The sequence below is a fragment of the Haliotis cracherodii genome, unplaced genomic scaffold (genome assembly GCF_022045235.1).
Source record: "Haliotis cracherodii isolate W230 unplaced genomic scaffold, xgHalCrac1.p SCAF_11, whole genome shotgun sequence".
NCBI classification, from domain to species: domain Eukaryota; kingdom Metazoa; phylum Mollusca; class Gastropoda; order Lepetellida; family Haliotidae; genus Haliotis; species Haliotis cracherodii.
This window is the reverse complement of record NW_027266266.1, coordinates 48,142,772-48,162,257: the sequence shown is the minus strand read 5'-3', so window position 1 is coordinate 48,162,257 and position 19,486 is coordinate 48,142,772. Positions and strand designations below refer to the sequence as shown.

The 19,486-nt window shown below is 41.2% G+C and overlaps 1 protein-coding gene across 2 annotated transcripts; it reads left to right on the top strand.

Moving 5' to 3' along the window:
- The first annotated feature begins 498 nt into the window (after positions 1-498).
- On the top strand, positions 499-19,290 carry LOC139455916 (uncharacterized). Of its 2 annotated transcripts, XM_071237467.1 has the most exons (20): positions 499-564; positions 1,654-1,794; positions 2,767-2,879; positions 3,642-3,742; positions 4,100-4,188; positions 6,028-6,143; positions 6,351-6,475; positions 7,030-7,122; positions 7,725-7,897; positions 8,424-8,519; positions 9,999-10,127; positions 10,338-10,481; positions 10,936-11,014; positions 15,114-15,226; positions 16,316-16,472; positions 16,753-16,890; positions 17,073-17,258; positions 17,902-18,117; positions 18,559-18,672; positions 19,135-19,290. In XM_071237467.1, the coding sequence occupies exons 1-20, from the start codon at positions 502-504 to the stop codon at positions 19,254-19,256; spliced, it is 2,508 nt and encodes an 835-aa protein (XP_071093568.1). In that variant the 5' UTR covers positions 499-501; the 3' UTR covers positions 19,257-19,290. The 2 variants fall into 2 exon arrangements, with proteins under 2 accessions (XP_071093568.1, XP_071093569.1); XM_071237468.1 differs by lacking the exon at positions 8,424-8,519.
- Positions 19,291-19,486: the final 196 nt, after the last annotated feature.

Below are 19,486 nucleotides of genomic sequence, written 5' to 3'. Positions count from 1 at the left end.
TTGTGTATCATTGGAATGACACGCCGTGATATAACTGGAATACTGTTATTATTGCGAACATGGTTATGTTGACATCAGTTATGTTTGTTGTTTAACGCTGCACTAAGCAATATTCCAACTATATGGCGGCGGTCTGTATATAATCGAGTCTGGACCACACAATCCAGTGATTGATATCATGAGCATCGATCTACGCAATTGGGATACGGTGACATGCATCAACCATGTCAGCGAGCCTGACCATCCAATCCCGCTAATCGCCTCTTTAGATAAACATGGGTTTCTGAAGACCTATTCTAACCTGGAATCTTCACGGGAGACACCAATTATGAAAATTATGGTTGTTATGCTAAGAGACTGGCTACACAGCAATAAAATCAGAGTTCTTGACGCGAATGAAACTATGAATGAAATATTGAGTCAGTTTCCTTTCGTTTGAGTTTCATCTAATTTGAACTTGACCTTAACTTTCAGACGGGAGGCCAGCGGATCCCAGCATCCATGTTCCACAAGGTCACGGACAACTCTGTTCTTCAGATGTTGCCACAAAATGCCCGCGGCATGGTACGACTAGAAGCTTACCACTACACACAACTGTGTGTCGTATACTTTTCTTTAATACATATATTGTTTGGTGAATACGAAACGAAAAGTTATTCTGCAGAGGGAAAACCAATCTTATACAAGATAAACCCAATGGTAGTCATTATAATATACACACCTATATAGTGCCAACATTCATACAGTAAAGTATGTTCTGGAAGCTTTTTTGAAGACTCAGAGTCAAAAAACAGTTTAGGTGAACGTTTGAGGATTGCTTTATTTCCAGGGGTAGATCATTCCATAATGAGGCTACTGCATGTGTGAAGGATCTGCTGGTATTTTCTATAAGTCGTTACAGCTTGTGTTGTTGAGATTATCATTTTGTCTTTGGGTCGTAGCGAACGCGTTGGTTTGTAAATAGGTAAGAACCTACTGTTTTGGTTTGTAAATAGGTAAGAACCTACTGTTTTGAAATTATCACTGCATATTAGATACCTCTTATTAGGCTACCAATGTCTGGACTCCTTATTGTAATTTTTATTATTTATGTTTTCATCATATATCATAGAGGCAATGACCATGTGTAGATAATGGACATATAATTGATTTTAAAAGACATATTATTCCCTATTGCTTCGCAACTGTTCAATAACTGTCAAACTTTACACGTCTCTGCAACTTTAGAGGTGTCCAATGGAAGCATTTGCTCTCGGTTGTTAGCTCAGTCGGGCGATGGAAGACAAAACTCATGGTGAAGTTTTAGACGACAGTAGTCAAGTTTTTTAAATGGGCGAATAACGGTCCAGGTTGATAATCACCTGACAGAACGAAACCGGGACCGATTGGCCAATGTTCCCGGTGCGGAGACCCGCTCTGTCATTAACATACCAGCAGGAAGTCAGACGACGCCACGACAAGCCGTACAATCCGTCCGGCCCTGTCGACGATCTGGGTCCGTCTCCTTGACTGGACTTGTCGGCCAGGTTTTGTAGGTAGAGGAATTCCACCACGTGGTGCAATGTCAGTGATCCACGTGCATATACATACGTATGATCAAGCGACGTGAGGGGGTGTTAATTGACATTAATAGATAAATCATTCTTTTTCTAGGTTGTTCAAGTTCACCTCCCGAGTGCTGGAATATCTGACTATGGCAACATCACGCGCTTTGGCTTCTACACGACCAAGACTTCATGGCTGGAGCTGTTTGTCAACGGAAACCCGTTACACCTGGCCAGGTACCCGAATGAGGTAGGGTTTCGTTTTCTTCTTTCATCTGAACGACTTGGAGGATTGGTATGTCTGTGGTCATCCTTCGGTCCAGCGTGAACGTTTATGAAATCTCATGCTGTCTTTTGAATAATTAACATGAACAACTGAACCAATGCCAACATACTATCAACTGTATTCGCTGCTTATGTGTCCATTACAAGCGATCCAAAGAAACAGGTAGCTATAAAATGATTGAAGCGTTACTCTATGATGATATGATATTTTATAAATGACATTTTGTGTCATAGCTATATATTGCGAAGATAGCAACTGATAAATTGGGTCGTGAGAGGCGACTTACTGGATCAGGTGGTCAGGCTCGCTGACTTGTTTGATGCATGTCATTGTATCCCAATTGCGTAGATTGCTCATGATGACAATCAATGGATTGTCTGGTCCAGACTCGATTATTTACAGACCACCGTCGTACAGCTGGAATATTACTGAGTGCGGCGTTCACCAACAAAGAAACAAATGACTAATCTGACTATTCCGTTTTATTGAGCAGAATCAATAATAATACACTTCCGAGTTGAAATACCAAACATTGAGACTCGAATAATCGGGGACATCAACTGTCTGTGAAGGGTTCATTGTACTATGACTGCTTAATACTGGGAGTTGTAACAGAAGCTATCACATATCTTTACAATCAATATGTACACCCAAGCAATGATGCATATTCGAGTACAAACAGGGCCGGAAGTAGCCCCGTGGGTGAAGCGTTGGCTCGTCACGCCGAATACCCGGGTTCGACTCCCCACATAGGTGCGATGTGTGAATTACACTGTTGTTCCCCGTCCTCGTGAACTCGCTGTAAATGGAGCGTTGTCCAAAGCGGCGTTTGTCCAACTCACTCACTCACTCACTCACTCACTCACTCACTCACTCACTCACCCACTTACTCATTGCATTGTTGTAGTCTTGTAGCTAAACGTGTTGCTATTTCAGGGATACATCGATATAACGTCTGTGAAGGCAAAGCACGGCACCACCTTCACACATGGCTCCACTGAAGATGCGCGATGGACACATGAGAAGGAGCCTTGGGCCATTGGATACTGGTCAGTGTGTCAGGACAACTGGGGCGATGGAAGCCAGGTTGTAGATGTGATGACGTGTCGTGTCGTGTAAAAACTAAATGTATACACAGTTGTAAATATGAAAGGTCAACGCAAGGGAATAACCCATCTCTACATTTTGCCCAAACAGATTTCATTGGGCGTCAAACCAAAATAGCGGTGAAAATTATATGAACTGATCTGAAAATCAGAGATGACGCCAGGTGTCGGAATTTGCGTAAAGGGTAAGACGTCTTTGCGTTTGCCTTCTACTGCAAAATAACTACATTATGTTTTAAAGCGTCACGACTCATAGAGTAATAAAGAATAAAAAAATAGTATAAGTTATACAATGTAGACGTAGCTCAGTCGGTTAGCTGTCGGGCAAACAATCCAAAGGTCACGAGTTCGCGTCCGACCGATTCTCACAAAAACTGTTTTCTTGTCTTTGAGACATGTGACCGACAGCAGAGATCGTCCGCAGATCGTTGTGGTACTGTATTCTAAAGGCGCTGCCATCACCAGTAGGTTGGGCATGCGAAATAGGTAATTTGTTTTATGTACAGTGTCGTTTGGATCAATATATCAACATGTCACTCAAACATGGAAGCAAGCCAAAAGCGTCCCTCGTGTAAACATGTTCATCAACAAACCGTAGCCTTTGCAGCGTGTTCCAATTGTCCTAATACTCCACTCAACACACATGTACATGTTTGACTCCAGATATTGATGGTTGGTGGGTCTGATGTCGCTGTTTGTTTTCAGGTATTTTAGCTGGGCTGATGATGCAGTCAAAATAGCTAATATTGACGCACAGAAACATCAGATCACCTTGGCAACAAAGAACCGATATGGGCTGCGAGTTGGTGGGTGCTGACAATTACGCATCGTGCAATTAGCATGCACTGCAAATGGCCATGTGACCTTATCGATAAATATTTACATAATTATGTTCAAATTAAAATCTTTGATACATTCCAGAAAGCTACGATCGTGGGCTGGTTTAGAATCCCATATGAGTCCTAATTCTTGGATGGCCAACACCACACGTTGTATGTTTATGCAAAGAGATAAACGCCTAAGACCAGTATCATTGCTGTCGTTCTTCCCACATCACAATATGTCTGAAATACTGCCCGATGCACCGTTACACCCAACTCAGTCACCGATGTAAAGCAAGCTGCGATGATTCACAAAAGAATGTGTATCTATACTAATTCCAGGGCACTACAACGATGCCACACTTGCTGGTTTCTCCCATCAGGGCGGCTACTTCCGGGTGTTCAATATGCTGTCAGAGCTGGATCAGCCGGTGAGAATGCCATTAACATTTTCCGCTGACACGCAATATTATTTATTTCCATCTAATGGCATATACATCAGGCAGACAAATAATGTATATATTAGGGGGTGACTACCGATGTCTTTTAACTACTGTAAAAGCATTGGTGATAATATTGCAATAATGGTTCAACTATTTCGATAGCATTGAGAAGGCTTGATAAGAACCTGTACCAACAACTTAATTTAATTGCATTATTCGACATGACGGCAAAGTCTAACACCTCAACGTCAGCAGATCTGTACGTAATGGAGAAATCATATCATACAACAGAATCGAGAGATTTCTCTGATTTCAATGTTATTGTTGTATCATGAATGGATTTTTTAAGAATTTCGCATAATGACCTACACTTGCGTCAGTTTTGTTTAAGAAATAAACGACGAGTGGAAGTATTTGTTTTTCTCTCCCTGCACTGTTTTAATGTGAGATAAACAACGACCACCAGGGGTTTATTTCTTACATGAGATATCAACAATAGGTAGAACCTCTTTAAGGATGTTAATAAAAAGTTCACGCTTTAAACATATTTACCCGTATTTAAATAATGATGACACCCTGAATAGAATCCGACCACGATAATGTCGGACAAGTCCAATTTATGATCAGGGGATTAAATTTAGTCTTTACCGCATATTCTCACAAGTTTCACGTCAATTATCTGTACCTTTTCTCCCAATACCGATTTTCATATCTCTACCATTTTTTATGTGCGATCGTTCGGCCATTGCGTTCATCTGCGCTGTCCAGCTACATCTATGGGGAACAACTTACAAGACACGCACCCTCTCAAATATAACGTCGTCAAGTTGTGAGCGCATGTTCAAATCTCCAGAAATGACGTCATGATAGAACAATGTTTTATCGTGAAATACACCACTCTTCGTTCTTCATTGTTCTTTGCGATTGATCGCGTGGCTATCTTATATATGTTTATAATGCACGTCCAGAATAGCTAGTGAATTTCTGACTCTGAGTTAACTGCAAGAACAATAGCGTGACGTCATTGTAATGGTTTAACTCTGATTTTTGTCTGATATAAATGTGTAACGTTTTATAAATGGAGATCAATTACTCTTCAAATAAGAAGTATTTTGGAGCAAAACAGATGGATACCTGGCAAACATTGTTTTGTTTTTTTTTGTTTTTTTTATCGATACCATTAATAGTTTTACTTTCCATTTTCGAGAAAGCTGTGTCAAGTCTATCTCACAAGAGGACGTCATCCCATGACCAAAGCATTCGGGTCATGGATAATTGCGTAGAATAGCTCGAGCAGTCATAACATCCCACATATTAAATACATTATATTTGTTTGTTGTTTAACACCAAACGCACCAAATTTCCAGCCACATGACGACAGTCTAATCTAGTCTGGACCAGACAATCATTGACATCATCGATCTTCGCAATTGAGTTATACTTTGATTTGCATCAACCAAGTCAGCGAGCCTGACCACCAGACCCCGTTAGTTGCCTCTTACGACAAACATGGTTTGCTGAAGAGCAACTATAAACCGCAACTTCACGGGTGTATTTGCTATGTGCTGTCGCATCAAACTAATGTATAACTGCTTTGCATCCGTAGCTCGAGAAACCATGACACCCCACATTTTAGACATGTGATATAATATCACACTAATGCATTTGTTATGTCCATGTATGGGAGAGAAAACTGAAACGGATAAACGGATCAGTCGATTCTCCCATATCCCTATAGTTAATCTATCATTGCATAACAAAAGAAATACTTATGTATCGGGTGGTCCTAAACTTCTTTTGAGCAGTTTACTTCAAAACTTGTTTTAGGGCGAATACTACATTGATAGATCAGCTGCTATTCTGTACGTTTGGCCGAATACTCCAAGCGGTACTCTGTCAAACTCGGATGTCATTTATGCCTCAATGGTGACAGATTGCATCACGTAAGTAGTGTTCGGTATCTAAAATGTGCAATGTTAAGGTCTATCTGATCCAAATTTCCTGTCTCGTACATCTACATCTTTCAGCACACACCTTGTATCATGTTAAACTAATTTATTGTACTTTTCTGTTTTTATGTGCATTAACTTCCGACATCTTTCAGGAATTTGTATGTGTTGTATTGCAAACCAACAATCATGTTATTACAGAACAGATAATGGAGTCAGCAATCTTCACTTCGAAGGTTTCTCGCTGGAAGCCTGTCGGCGGTACGGATTTGACCTGGACAACGGACACAACATTGGTTTGAAGAATATGGAGATTAAAAACACTGGTATCCGTTTACATTTACCATGTTTACAAATCATCAATCGATACAAGAACTAAATCTAAGCAGCATCACATATGCAGTCACATATGTGCAGTGTATTTGTTTGTTTGTGTGCTTGTTGTTTAACGCTCAGACAGTCCACTGCTTGACATCATGAGCATCGATTAACGCAACTGAGATACGTCGGCCGTCAACCAAATCAGTGGGCCTGACCACCCGATCACCGTGACAACCAGAAGGTTTGGCGTCTGACCTCAGATGAGAAGGTTAAACATATATTGACTTTGATAATAATTCAAACATTTGAATTGTAAGTAAAAACTAACACACAAAAAACATGACATATCTTTAGTAGGACGTGTGGGGGCGGTCGGGTAGCCTAATGGTTAAAGCGTTCGCTCATCACGCTGAAGACCCGGGTTCGATTCCCGACATGGGTACAATGTGTGAAGCCCATTTCTGGTGTCCCCCGCCATGATATTGCTGGAATATTGCTAAAAGCGGCGTAAAACCATACTCACTCACTCACTCACTCACTAGTAGGACGTGTGTTTCAGGTGGTTATGGAATCCACTGCTCTGGTGACTGTCGGTCTGTGACGGTCTCTATGTCTGAGATACATCACACCTGTGGAGGAATCGCGATCGCAGGTGAGGCAGGTGGCAACCGGACTGTGGAAAGCAATGGTGAAACAAACTGAAGGAGATATTATATGTTTAGAGTCCGTAGGTTAATATCCATGGACTCTGAAATACCATTTGGGTGCTGCGAGAAAAAATCTTGAGGCCAGGATATAACATCAATATATTTTCTTAACAACATACATTCAAAGATAAGACGACTCAGGATTCCGATGAGATACAACTTCAAAACGATCCTAGCTGAAATTAATCCTAACAAATTTTGTTAAAAAAAAAAATATCTTAAGTTTACGATAGGATACAGTTTTAAAATGATCTAAGTTAAGATTGATATTTATAACTAAGATTAGTTTAGAAACTTTGAAATTCTTAGTTAAGATTAATCTCAACAAAGTTAACGTTGATATGTTAAGTTACGATAATGCTTTCTCTCAAATGTCTTTTTTTATCTACATAATTTTCATGATACATTATTATTGTGGTTTAATGAACCCTAAGAGATGCAAGTACATATGGCATTTCGGCATAGGGCATAATCATGTGGTTAATACTCTAACAACAGTGAGGTATTAATTGTGTAGTTCTTGTGGCTGTACTGTTTTAACAAACAGGTGGTGACCGGAAAACACTGGCACCTTCTGGTAACCTGATAGAAGACAACCACATCTGGCAGTACGCACGTGTAGGGGCCGTTGGTTACAACGCCATCAGTCCTGGAGGGGTGGGGATATCCATGCGCTACAATCACATCCACGACGGCCAGTACACGGGCATCAAATGGGCGGTAAAACAAATACTGGTTTAGAGATAATACAAGGGCAACACGTGTTTCATTTCTGTTACGAGAAATATCAAAAGAGAATTACATCAAAATATTTCTGGGTATTTGCCAATTCATTCGTTGGAGTATAAATGACGTTGCAAATAGAATAATTATCACCTTGGCATATTAAGCACAAACGTGAAGATCCGTGTAAGAATTTGTCTTCAGCAACCAATGCTTGTCGTAAATGGTTGTTGCGTGTCATCCTATGCCAATTGTGTAGATCGATGCTCATGATGTCAATCACCGGGTTGTCTGGTCCAGACATGTTTACTTAGAGACCAATGTCATATAGCTGGAATATTGCCGAGTGTGTCATTAAACAACGACCGGGCTAAACAAGTCTCAAACGACCTATATTCATTGAGCTACGACCAAGACAGGGCTTCTATGTGTATATAATGCCCAGGATTACTGAACGGGTCAATATGATCCATTGAATCATTAATCTGTCAATTGATGAGAAAGCTATTTCTGCTGTCTCCAGGGCAACGACCACGTGATGGAATACAACCACGTGCATCACCTGTGTGCCAACTCCAGTGACTGTGGAGCTCTTCACGCTGGGCGAGACTGGACCATGGTATTCGTAATAACCTTATTACACATTAGGTATTGAAAAGGAAAAAACAATAAAAATATGTAAAGAAATAGAAGAATGCATGTTTGATTGTGTAATATTATACAGAGTCGAATTGGGCACTCAGAATGGCTGGCATTCGATGGTTGACAAGGTAACATGTTGAACTTGGCTCTCAGAATGAGTGGTACTTAGGGTTGACAATGTCACTTGTTGGTCTAGGCACTCAGAATGACTGTTCTCAAGGTTGACAAGGTAACATTTGGACTAGGCCCTCAGAACGGCGGGTTCTCAAGGTTGACAAGGTAACATGTTGGACTAGGCCCTCAGAACGGCGGGTTCTCAAGGTTGACAAGGTAACATGTTGGACTGGGCTCTCAGAACGGTTGGTTCTCAAGGTTGACAAGGTAACATGTTGGACTAGGCTCTCAGAATGACTGTACTCAAGGTTGACAAGGTAACATGTTGGACTAGGCACTCAGAATGACTGTACTCAAGGTTGACAAGGTAACATGTTGGATGAGGCTCTCAGAATGACTGTACTCAAGGTTGACAAGGTAACATGTTGGACTAGGCACTCAGAATGACTGTACTCAAGGTTGACAAGGTAACATGTTGGATGAGGCTCTCAGAATGACTGTACTCAAGGTTGACAAGGTAACATGTTGGACTAGGCACTCAGAATGACTGTACTCAAGGTTGACAAGGTAACATGTTGGACTAGGCACTCAGAATGACTGTACTCAAGGTTGACAAGGTAACATGTTGGACTAGGCACTCAGAATGACTGTACTCAAGGTTGACAAGGTAACATGTTGGACTAGGCTCTCATAATGACTGTACTCAAGGTTGACAAGGTAACATATTGGACTAGGCTCTCAGAATGACTGTACTCGAGGTTGATATGATAACATGTTGAACTAGGCTCTCAGATTGACTGTACTCAAGGTTGACAAGGTAACATGTTGGATGAGGCTCTCAGAATGACTGTACTCAAGGTTGATATGAAAACATGTTGAACTAGGCTCTCAGAACGGCGGGTACTCAAGGTTGACAAGGTAACATGTTGGAAAAGGCTCTCAGAATGACTGTACTCAAGGTTGACAAGGTAACATTTTGGACTATACTCTCAGAATGACTGTACTCAAGGTTGATATGATAACATGTTGAACTAGGCTCTCAGAACGGCTGGTACTCGAGGTTGACAAGGTAACATGTTGGACTAGGCACTCAGTGAGTATAGGCAGAGTCTATTTTCGATTTCGGCTGTAGCATGAGTAAACTCCAACGCCAGAGTATAACCAGTCTCGATTATATACTGAAACGGCGAAGCAAAAGCAAAATAGTAATGAAAATTCTGTGAATTTATCACTGGAAAATCAGGGATGACACCTGGTGTTCGCGAAAAGGGTAGGCAATTCGCTATAGACCATCCATGATTATGCTAAGCATGTTGTTTTCATAAACACAAACCATCATCAGAGAGGCAACGTCATCCGGTACAACTACATCCACCACACATTGAGGAATGTCCCCGGTGCCCAGGTCAGAGGCATCATGCTGGACGACCAATACTCCAGCGTCACCATCGAGCACAACGTCTTCTATGAAGTAAGTTCACTTAGAACTCGTGAAGGTACACTTTCATAAAAAACGGAAGAGATGGTTTCTATACAAACATGTTGTTTTGTTCATGGTTATTAAAATTTGACGAAATTCACAAATAAATAGAAAAATAACATTTCATTTTTTCTGAAGCATCAGTACACAAATTGTTGATAACTGTCCGTAAATGATTTCAATTAGTAAACACATGCTCAGAACGAGGTCCATGCTAACATCGGCGGTGGCCGTGACAACATTATCAGCTACAACGTGTTCTACAATGCCACAGGGGACGGTGTACAGGTGGACGGTAGGGGCTTGTATCATGCTAACGGAGGCGAAATAATGCAGCACCTGAAGGTAAACACTACTAACAGTAAATAATCTACAGCTCACAAAATATACAACTCCACTTTTGATAAGGATATTTTCATCTTTCCATAATACACAAAAATAACTCTTATAATGTTATCAAGTGTATAATTAAATAGAACCATCTGATTATTCCTATCAAAAGTTTAATAGTATACATTCTCATCATTACAATTCCCACCATCGCAAAATACACACCAGAAGTAACTTTATTCAATAATTTCCGGTTCATTTATAATAGAGCATTACGTGCAATAATTCACTCTTTCACCATTCTATGTTTTGAAGAAGAGCTGGTGGATTTCTTAATTTAGAATTTGTTTGGTTGCAATAAGAATCATTTTAGTTCGTTTTCACATTTTTCTGTTTACCCGTAGATAATTACATTTATATTGATATGTAGCCTAGATTATTTACTATTCACATTGACACGACATTCCAGGCAATGCCGTACACCAACCCACTATGGACGAGTAGATATCCAAAACTGGCGAATATGACAAACCCAGGCCAACCAGCAGGTAAGTGGGATTATCATTACCGTATTCGACGTAATAAGCACCCACGGCGATATTTGCTAATATATTGGTCAGTGGACAATCCCAATTAGCACCCCTTCCGATTGATCAATGTACACAAGACTTATTAACTCGCGTATAATACGCACTCGTGTGTTATATGCACCCTTAATTATGGGCAATTAAATTCTGGAAAAATATATCTGTCGTACATAAACATTTCAGGCTGTCAGCATAAACCACGAAATTTATCTTTCAACTCTGTTTTTTTCACCAAAATAATATTCTAATAAGAGCCCCCTATTTCTAATTTGGAGAGCGCCCTGGGCGCTTATTACGTCGAATACGGTACTCGTTAAAATAATAAGCCGACTTGCCGTAACTGGCGACTATGTTAGTCGTAAGAGGCAACTAACGAGATCGGTTGGTGAGGCTTTTTCTTAAATGTGTTTTTTTAAATAGATTTTACTCCATTTCCAAGTTCATTTACAGTCGAGGGGCGGTCGGGTAGCCCAGTGGTTAAAGCGTTCGCTCGTCACGCCAAAGACCCGGGTTCGTATCCCGACATGGGTACAATGTGTGAAGCCCATTTCTGGTGTCCCCCGCCGTGATATTGCTGGAATATTGCTAAAAGCGGCGTAAAACCAAACTCACTCACTCACTCAGTTACAGTCGAGGTAGAAGACATAATAGAAAGCTATTAATGGAAGGCCTCTTTACACTGTTTGAAGGAGACAGTGATTATACACGGACAAATTATTTTATGAACGCTTTATGACTATGGACAGAGAGTAGAAGTCAATTGCTTCCATTTCTAACGATAACAGAGGGCACGGGTGGCCCAGTCGTCTAACGCACCGCGATTCGCTGTGCAGAGTTGCGTCCCTTTGGCACGCCAGAAACCTATGCTTGTGGGTTCGAATCCCGGTTCGCCCCGATTATGTTTCTAGTTTTGTCAGCACCATACCCGTACTCGTGGGGTTCACCGTACTGGAAAACGTCCAAGACCTGCATCACTTCGTGCTTTCCTCCCACATTAAGCTGACACGCCGTGATATAACTGGAATACTGTTAAAAGCGGCGTTAAACCCAACTCACGCCCTCACTATAATGATAACCATGGATTCTATTGTTTTTGTTTGTAATATATTTTTCAATTTAACAAATATCACTCGATCTTTGAATACATCAAAGGACGGTATTTATTTATGAATACTTGATAAATAAATGAATCGATTTGCTGATACCAGAATGTGGTTAACTACATGATCATATGTAATAATTCAAACATGAAAGTGACCCGTGAAGATCCGGGGTAGAATAGGTCTTCAGCAACCCATGCTTGCCGTAAAAGGCAACTATTCTTGTCGTAAGAGGCGACTAACGGGATCGGGTGGTCAGGCTCCCTGACTTGTTTGATGCATGTCATTGATCCCAATTGTGTGGGCAAATGATATCAATCACTGTATTGTCTGGTCCAGACTATATTATTTTACAGACCGCCGTCATATAGCTGGAATGTTGCTGAGTGCGGCGTTAAAGAACAAACCATACAACCAACCAAACATGACAGTATATTTTGTAAATTCAATATTAAGATTAGTGTTGAAATATATTTCAACCTGTGACCGGAAGTCCTTGACGTGTTCACATTCATAATAAATATGTGATAATCTTCTCTACAGCATTTACAGAATGTACAAATATCATCAACGAAGTTCATCACAAGTAATTCTTTCTTTGTGTAGATTATTCTGAAAAAACTATGTTTAAAATCCAGCAGCAGCTTGCAGTTCTTAGTACATTTTCTGTAGTATGAAAAAATCATATTTCCAATCAATAGGAAAGTGGAAAATGCCATTCCAGTATTCTGATACTTTAATGTTTATGTCACTCTTGGTTATTTCGTCATAAAAGATCCTGGACCCCTTTTTATCTGTGAGAATGTCAGAAAAAACTCTGTTGATGTTTACTTACATAAGTATCTGTTTGTAATGACAATTTTCCAAGCATTACAAATATTGGTTAAAAGCTTTTGATATTTAAAAATCTTCAAAATTTAGAATACCATTTTCATTACAATTATCTCTTATAAAATGAGCACCATGCGTGAAGATTCAACATGAACATTTAACAAGTGGTTGAACCATGATTTCTATGTTTTCAACCTCCGTCAATGAAGATTCAATCAAGGAGATAGAAAAAAATATACTGTCAGAAAGATGTAGTACCATTGCTGAACTTGAGGATGACACAGATCTAAGACATGGATCCATTGAAACTATTATTCATGAACATTTACAGATGAATAAGATATCGGCCAAAGTTTCTACATTCTGATCTTAAGGTAAAAAGAACTGACATTGTCAGAGACAATTTTGAGCAAAACGAAGAGGATTTCGTCAATTCAAACAGATATAAGTAATGGGTGATGAAAGATGGGTTAACCACCATGAGTCAAAACGTCAATCCATGGAATGGCACCATTCCACTACTCCGGCACCAAAGAAATACAAGTCTTCAAGATCAGTGAAGAAAGTTAGAGCCACTGTGTTCTGGCCATGGGCTGCAACTGGTGTGATCCTTGTTGATTACTTGGAAAGTCAAAATTACCGATGCCTACTATGCTGATTTGCCTCATCGCCTGAGAGATTATATCAAAGAAAAGCGTTGAGGAATGCTGACTGCTTGAGTTCTACTACTTAATGACAATGCCTCTTCCCACACCCCTCGATTTTCAAAGGCTGCTGTGCGACAATGTGGGTCCGAAGAGCTTCCTCACACTCCATAATCGCCACACCTGGCACCAAGTGATTTCCACCTGCTTCCTAAACTGATAGAACACCTTCGTGCACAGCGCTATGACAACAACGATGACCTCAAAGATGCCGTGAATGTGTTTTTAAGGGTAACTTCAGAAAACCTGTGGAATTGAGAAGCTTCACTATCGATATGAGAAGTGTATTGAAGAGCAGGGAGATTATGTTGAAAAATGAATTAAAAATACTTTCACAATTGTTGGTTTTGTTTTTTAGGCTTAGAACTTTTTCACCAGCCCTCGTACAGCTGGAACATTGCTGAGTGTGGCGTTAATCAATAAACAAGTAAGCATAATGTTTTCCCATGAGGGGAGTACACGGGTACTTAGTTTTGATGAAGATGGGCCTCATGAGCTTTCAAGGTTTAGATTTTAGCATTTTTTTAATTTAAAACAAACACATAAATGTTTGTACTACTCGCTGGTCATATTTGTGGCGATCATTAATCTTAATGTGTGGTGTACAAAGAGGACAGAAAGTTTGAAGGGTGTCTATGGATGAAAGTGAACAGTTCTATTCTAGCAAGTGTTTCATCGAACACCTGGTGTCGTGACTCCTTATAATTTGCTTTTTGCACCAATGAAATCTGTTTCTAAAAACAATCGATCTTTAATGTGACCCGTGAAGATCCCGGTTAGAATCAGTCTTCAATAACCCATGCTTGTCGTAAGAGGCGACTATGCTTGTCGTAAGAGGCGACTAATTAGGGATCGGGTGGTCAGGCTCGTTCACTTAGTTGATGCATGTCATCAACATATATCCCAATTGTGTAGATCGATGCTCATGATGTCAAACGTCGGACAAATCTGAAATATTGCTGAGTGCGGCGTGAGACAAGAAACCAATGTAAATACCAATTAATGTATACGACGGCAGGTATGCTCCGCATCAAACGTTCCAACGTGTTCAAAAACATACGGACCCGTGAAGATCCGGGGTAGAATAGGTCTTCAGCAACCCATGCTTGCCGTAAAAGGCGACTATGCTTGTCGTAAGAGGCGACTAACGGGATCGGCTGGTCAGGCTCGCTGACTTGGTTGAAGCATGTCATTGATCCCAATTGCGTGGATCGATGCTCATGATGTCAATCACTGGATTGTCTGGTCCAGATTCGATTATTTACAGACCGCCGTCATATAGATGGCATATTGCTGAGTGCGGCGTTAAACAACAAACAAACAAACGTGGTTCCTTGGTACTCCAGCACGACCAAACACCCGTCACCTGTACAAGAGGATATGCATATTGAAACTGCTAGCTAATCGTACTGTATGTATTTCCAGGCAACCAAATCTACAGCAACATCTTCTATAGCCTGCCCGGGATCCCCAGTGTATTCTACAGCAGTGGCAGCATGGAGAGACAGGACTACTTCAATGTTTCGAATAATCATAGGGTAGCTACATGTTAATCTGGGGCGGTGGGGTAGCCTAGTGGTTTAAGCGTTCGTACATCACGCCGGGTTCGATTCCCCGCATGGGTACAATGTGTGAAGCCCATTCTGGTGTCTCCCGCCGTGATATTGCTGGAATATTGCTAAAAGCGGCGTAAAACCAGACTGACTCACTCACATGTTATTCTAAATAAATATCTAGTCAGTGAAGTAAGTAACAATGGGGCACGGTTGGCAGAGTCGTCTGTGACGCCACAATTCGTGTGCAGAGTTGCGTCCCTTGGGCACGCCAGAAACCTTATCTGTGATCGTAGGTTCGAATCCCTGTTGGCCCCGATAAAGTTTCTTGGTTTGTCAACACTATACCGTGATCGTGGCTTCCACCACAGTGGTAAACGTCTGAGACATGCATCACTTCGGCGTTTATCCCACATTAAGCTGACACGCAGTGTGTGAGTGAGTTAGGTTTAACGTCGCTTTTAACAGTATTACAGTTATATCACGGCGTGTCAACTAAATGTGGGAGGAAAGCCCGAAGTGATGCAGGTCTCAGACGTTTACCACTTCGGTGAAACCCCACGAGCACGGTTATGGTGCTGACAAACCTAGAAACATAATCGGGGCGAACCGGGATTCGAACCCACAATCATAGGTTTCTGGCGTGCCCAAGGGACGCAACTCTGCAAAGCGAATCGCGGCGCCTTAGACGACTGGGCCACCAGTGTCCCTCGACACACAGTGATATTACTGGAATGCTGTTAAAAGTGGCATTAAACTCTGTTACTCACTGAGCAGAGGTCTTTCTGTGTTTCCACTCATTCCAGACTCGTCTTTTTTGTCTTTGCCTTTTCAAGGGTCTTCATAGAAAGTCCCACCTCAAGCCTAAAGTAGTGGCATCCAGATTATTTCAGCCTGTCGTGTTAAAACAATATTTGAAAAAATAAATTTACAACTTTCTTCGAAACACTGTTAAAGTCTCTTTGTCACATTGCTCGACAAATATTTGTGTGTTACATACGTTAAACATATAAAATTTATATACAAATAATATGGTTCTTTCCAACTGAAATGCTCTTAAAACTCATTTCACAGTCTGTATCACCAACGGACTTCTGGTCACCTGATGATGATGACTTCCGGGTCAGATGTCATGCGCAGGAGTGGGCCAACGCCATTAATTTCCCTCAGCCAATCGACGTGAACCACGTGGGGCCACGTCGTCCAACTGGGCCTGTCTACATGCAGCAACGTCAGTCTATTTAAATTACCACACTTATTATCTCAGGGTTTACACGAAACGAAATGAGCGTGGTTATTTGCCTCTTTGCAAAACCCAATTCACTCCTTCAATCACATAGCGACAACTAATTGATTCTTTGGCATGCAGTCTAATAAAATGTTCCAAATGCACATACAGTTTACAGACAAGTATGTCTGTCCGCAACTAGTTTACACGTATTAGCAAAAGCACCAATTATTTTGAGTGGCGGTGTAACAATGGTATCTGAAATCTAGTCATCTTACCACAGCCAGACAAACTCACAAGTCCCCAGCTCATCCTGCTGCATGTGCAGGCACCATCGCCCCAGCAACGAAGACACCACAGACGCCATACTTCTCAGATGGCTCCGGACCTAACACCATCTACCCAAACATCCAAAAACATGGTACTCCTAAAGACCAAATGATAAATCGCCATCGAATTGATACCGTGAATCTTTTCAGTGATAATGTCAACATTATCATTCGATAATCAATCAAAAGGTAAAAGGTTGACTTTATTTGAATCATTGAGGGACATTGAATTCGTTTATTGAATCTGCGCTTTGTTGTTCTAATGCTGATACAGGTTGCTGGCTCATCATCTCCGGGTGCCCACTTCACCCCATCAGTGGCACACAGAGGGACGTGTGGGGGGAGCAGCATGAGCAGGCTGGGGTGAAGGAGGAGAACTGTCTGCAGCGGGCAGCAAAGGAGTGGCGGTACTGTGGCTCCCCCGACAAGGAAACTGTCACTGCAGTCTTCGGACCAACAGGTTTGAGTTCTTATTGAAAATACGCTTCTTACTTCACATGATATGAATAAGCAGATGTAGTGGAAGATAGTTGTAAATAATTTAAGTCACTAAGATAATGTTTCTGTTTATCTAGGTGATATGACCGTGGCTGGAGAGCATTGGTACTTCGCTTTAGTTGTAAAAAAGTCTTTAAGACACTTTTCTGTTAATCTTTTATATAGTTGCTATGACCGTGGCTGGGAAACATTGGTACTTCGCTATAGTTGTAAAAAAGTCTTTAAGACACTTTTCTGTTGATCTTTTATATAGTTCCTATGACCGTGGCTGGGAAAAATTGGTACTTCGCTATAGTTGTAAACAAGTCTTTAAGACACTTTTCTGTTCATCTTTTATATAGTTGCTATGACCGTGGCTGGGAAACATTTCTACTTCCCTATATTTGTAAAAAGTCTTTAAGACACTTTTCTGTTGATCTTTTATATAGTTGCTATGACCAAGACTGGGAAACATTTCTACTTCTCTATAGTTGTAAAAAAGTCTTTAAGACACTTTTCTGTTGATCTTTTATATAGTTGCTATGACCGTGGCTGGGAAACATTTCTACTTCTCTATAGTTGTCAAAAATTCTTTAAAACACTGTTTCTGTTGATCTTATAACTAGGCGCTATGACCATGGCCGGAAAACATTGTTACTTCGCTGACTATGGCTGTCCTACACACGGGACACCCAGCCCAGGGAGGGTGGAGGTAGACGGCTATGGGGAAACCCACGGGGCACTGACCGAGGAGGAAAAGTGTTTGGGCAGAGCCCCTGGACAATTTGAGTACTGTGGGTCCGATCCTGCACACCCATACACAAGTATCTATGGCCCCACAGGTCAGATCAAACTAGTTTTTACAATGCTTTGATATTATTTACAGATCATCAACCCGCATACACTTACTCATTAAGTGTCGACAAGAGCCCTAAAAACTGTAAATAAGTTGTTGTCCATACCGTGTCATGTCGCCCTGTTCTCCCAACATCTAGATGACCATCAAAGAATTATTTAGAAAACTTTGCAAGGTCAATTTAATTGTCTTTTTCGAGAGTTTTATGTCGAGTTTCCATAACAATAATGACTCACTGTAGACAACAATACGAAACCAGTGACATCGTTCAGCAAATAGTGGAAGACAAACCCCTCCCATCATATTGTCAGCCAATCAGGAAACAAGAGTCCGTCAGCAGGCGTGGCCTATTTTTTTCATGGCAACGCAAAACAGGTTGCTTTTTTAGCCAATCACTTGCAATTTATTCATATACAACTTCATATAGGAGGTATAAGACATGCTGGAGGCGGGTGTTGGATCAAGATCTCGTCCTGTCCCTCTGACAACAAACTGACTGGCTTCTTCTACGACGCCTGGGGAGCAACCAACCTTGGCACAGGTATAGCACGTGTGACGCTTATTCGTGACCAACTCGTGTTATTCCCGAACAAGCCTAATAGCGACCCGTACCCCTATCGTGGCCATTTGGCGATTGGATGCGCAGACGAGCATTACTAAAAGAATTGTCGGGCTGGTTACACTACTAATTTGACTAATGCCGATTTTATCGTGCTAGCACACTGAGGTACCATGCAGCAGTTAACTTGAATATCACACTTAGACACAGTTTACTGACTCCGAGCCGACCAGTTCTTGTTTTAGCCCCTTAATGCCGAGCGCCAGGCAGGGTAACAACAGGTACCATCTTTTCACGTCTTTTGGTATGACGCGGCCGAGGATCGAACCCGGATCTTCCGTTCTCCGTACAGACACACCGTACGTCGACCAGGGAGGCGGTCTTGTTACTTGTACATGGTTTACCCACAAACAGCGTTCAGCAATATCTTGTATATTTTTTCAGATCATGAGCGCAACGAATGCCTGGCCCGAGCTGACTACTTCTGGCAACACTGTGGGTCCCATCGTGACCTCCCCGTCACGGCCTACTACAAACCAAGAGCTGTGTCTAAAACTGTCCCCTGAAAATACACCTATCACATAAAACAACTGTGACTCATTTCAGTTTTTTGTTAGTTTTTTTGTGCGTGTATATATATTCTTTAAGTGACATCATATTGTCACAATAAACATCCTTAAACATTTAACATTAGTTCATAAGGGTCGAGTTACATTTAAAAAATGTTTAGTTGAATGCTCTTGGCTGGGCCGACATAGTGATCTAAGGCGCCACAATTAGCATTGCAGAGCTGCGT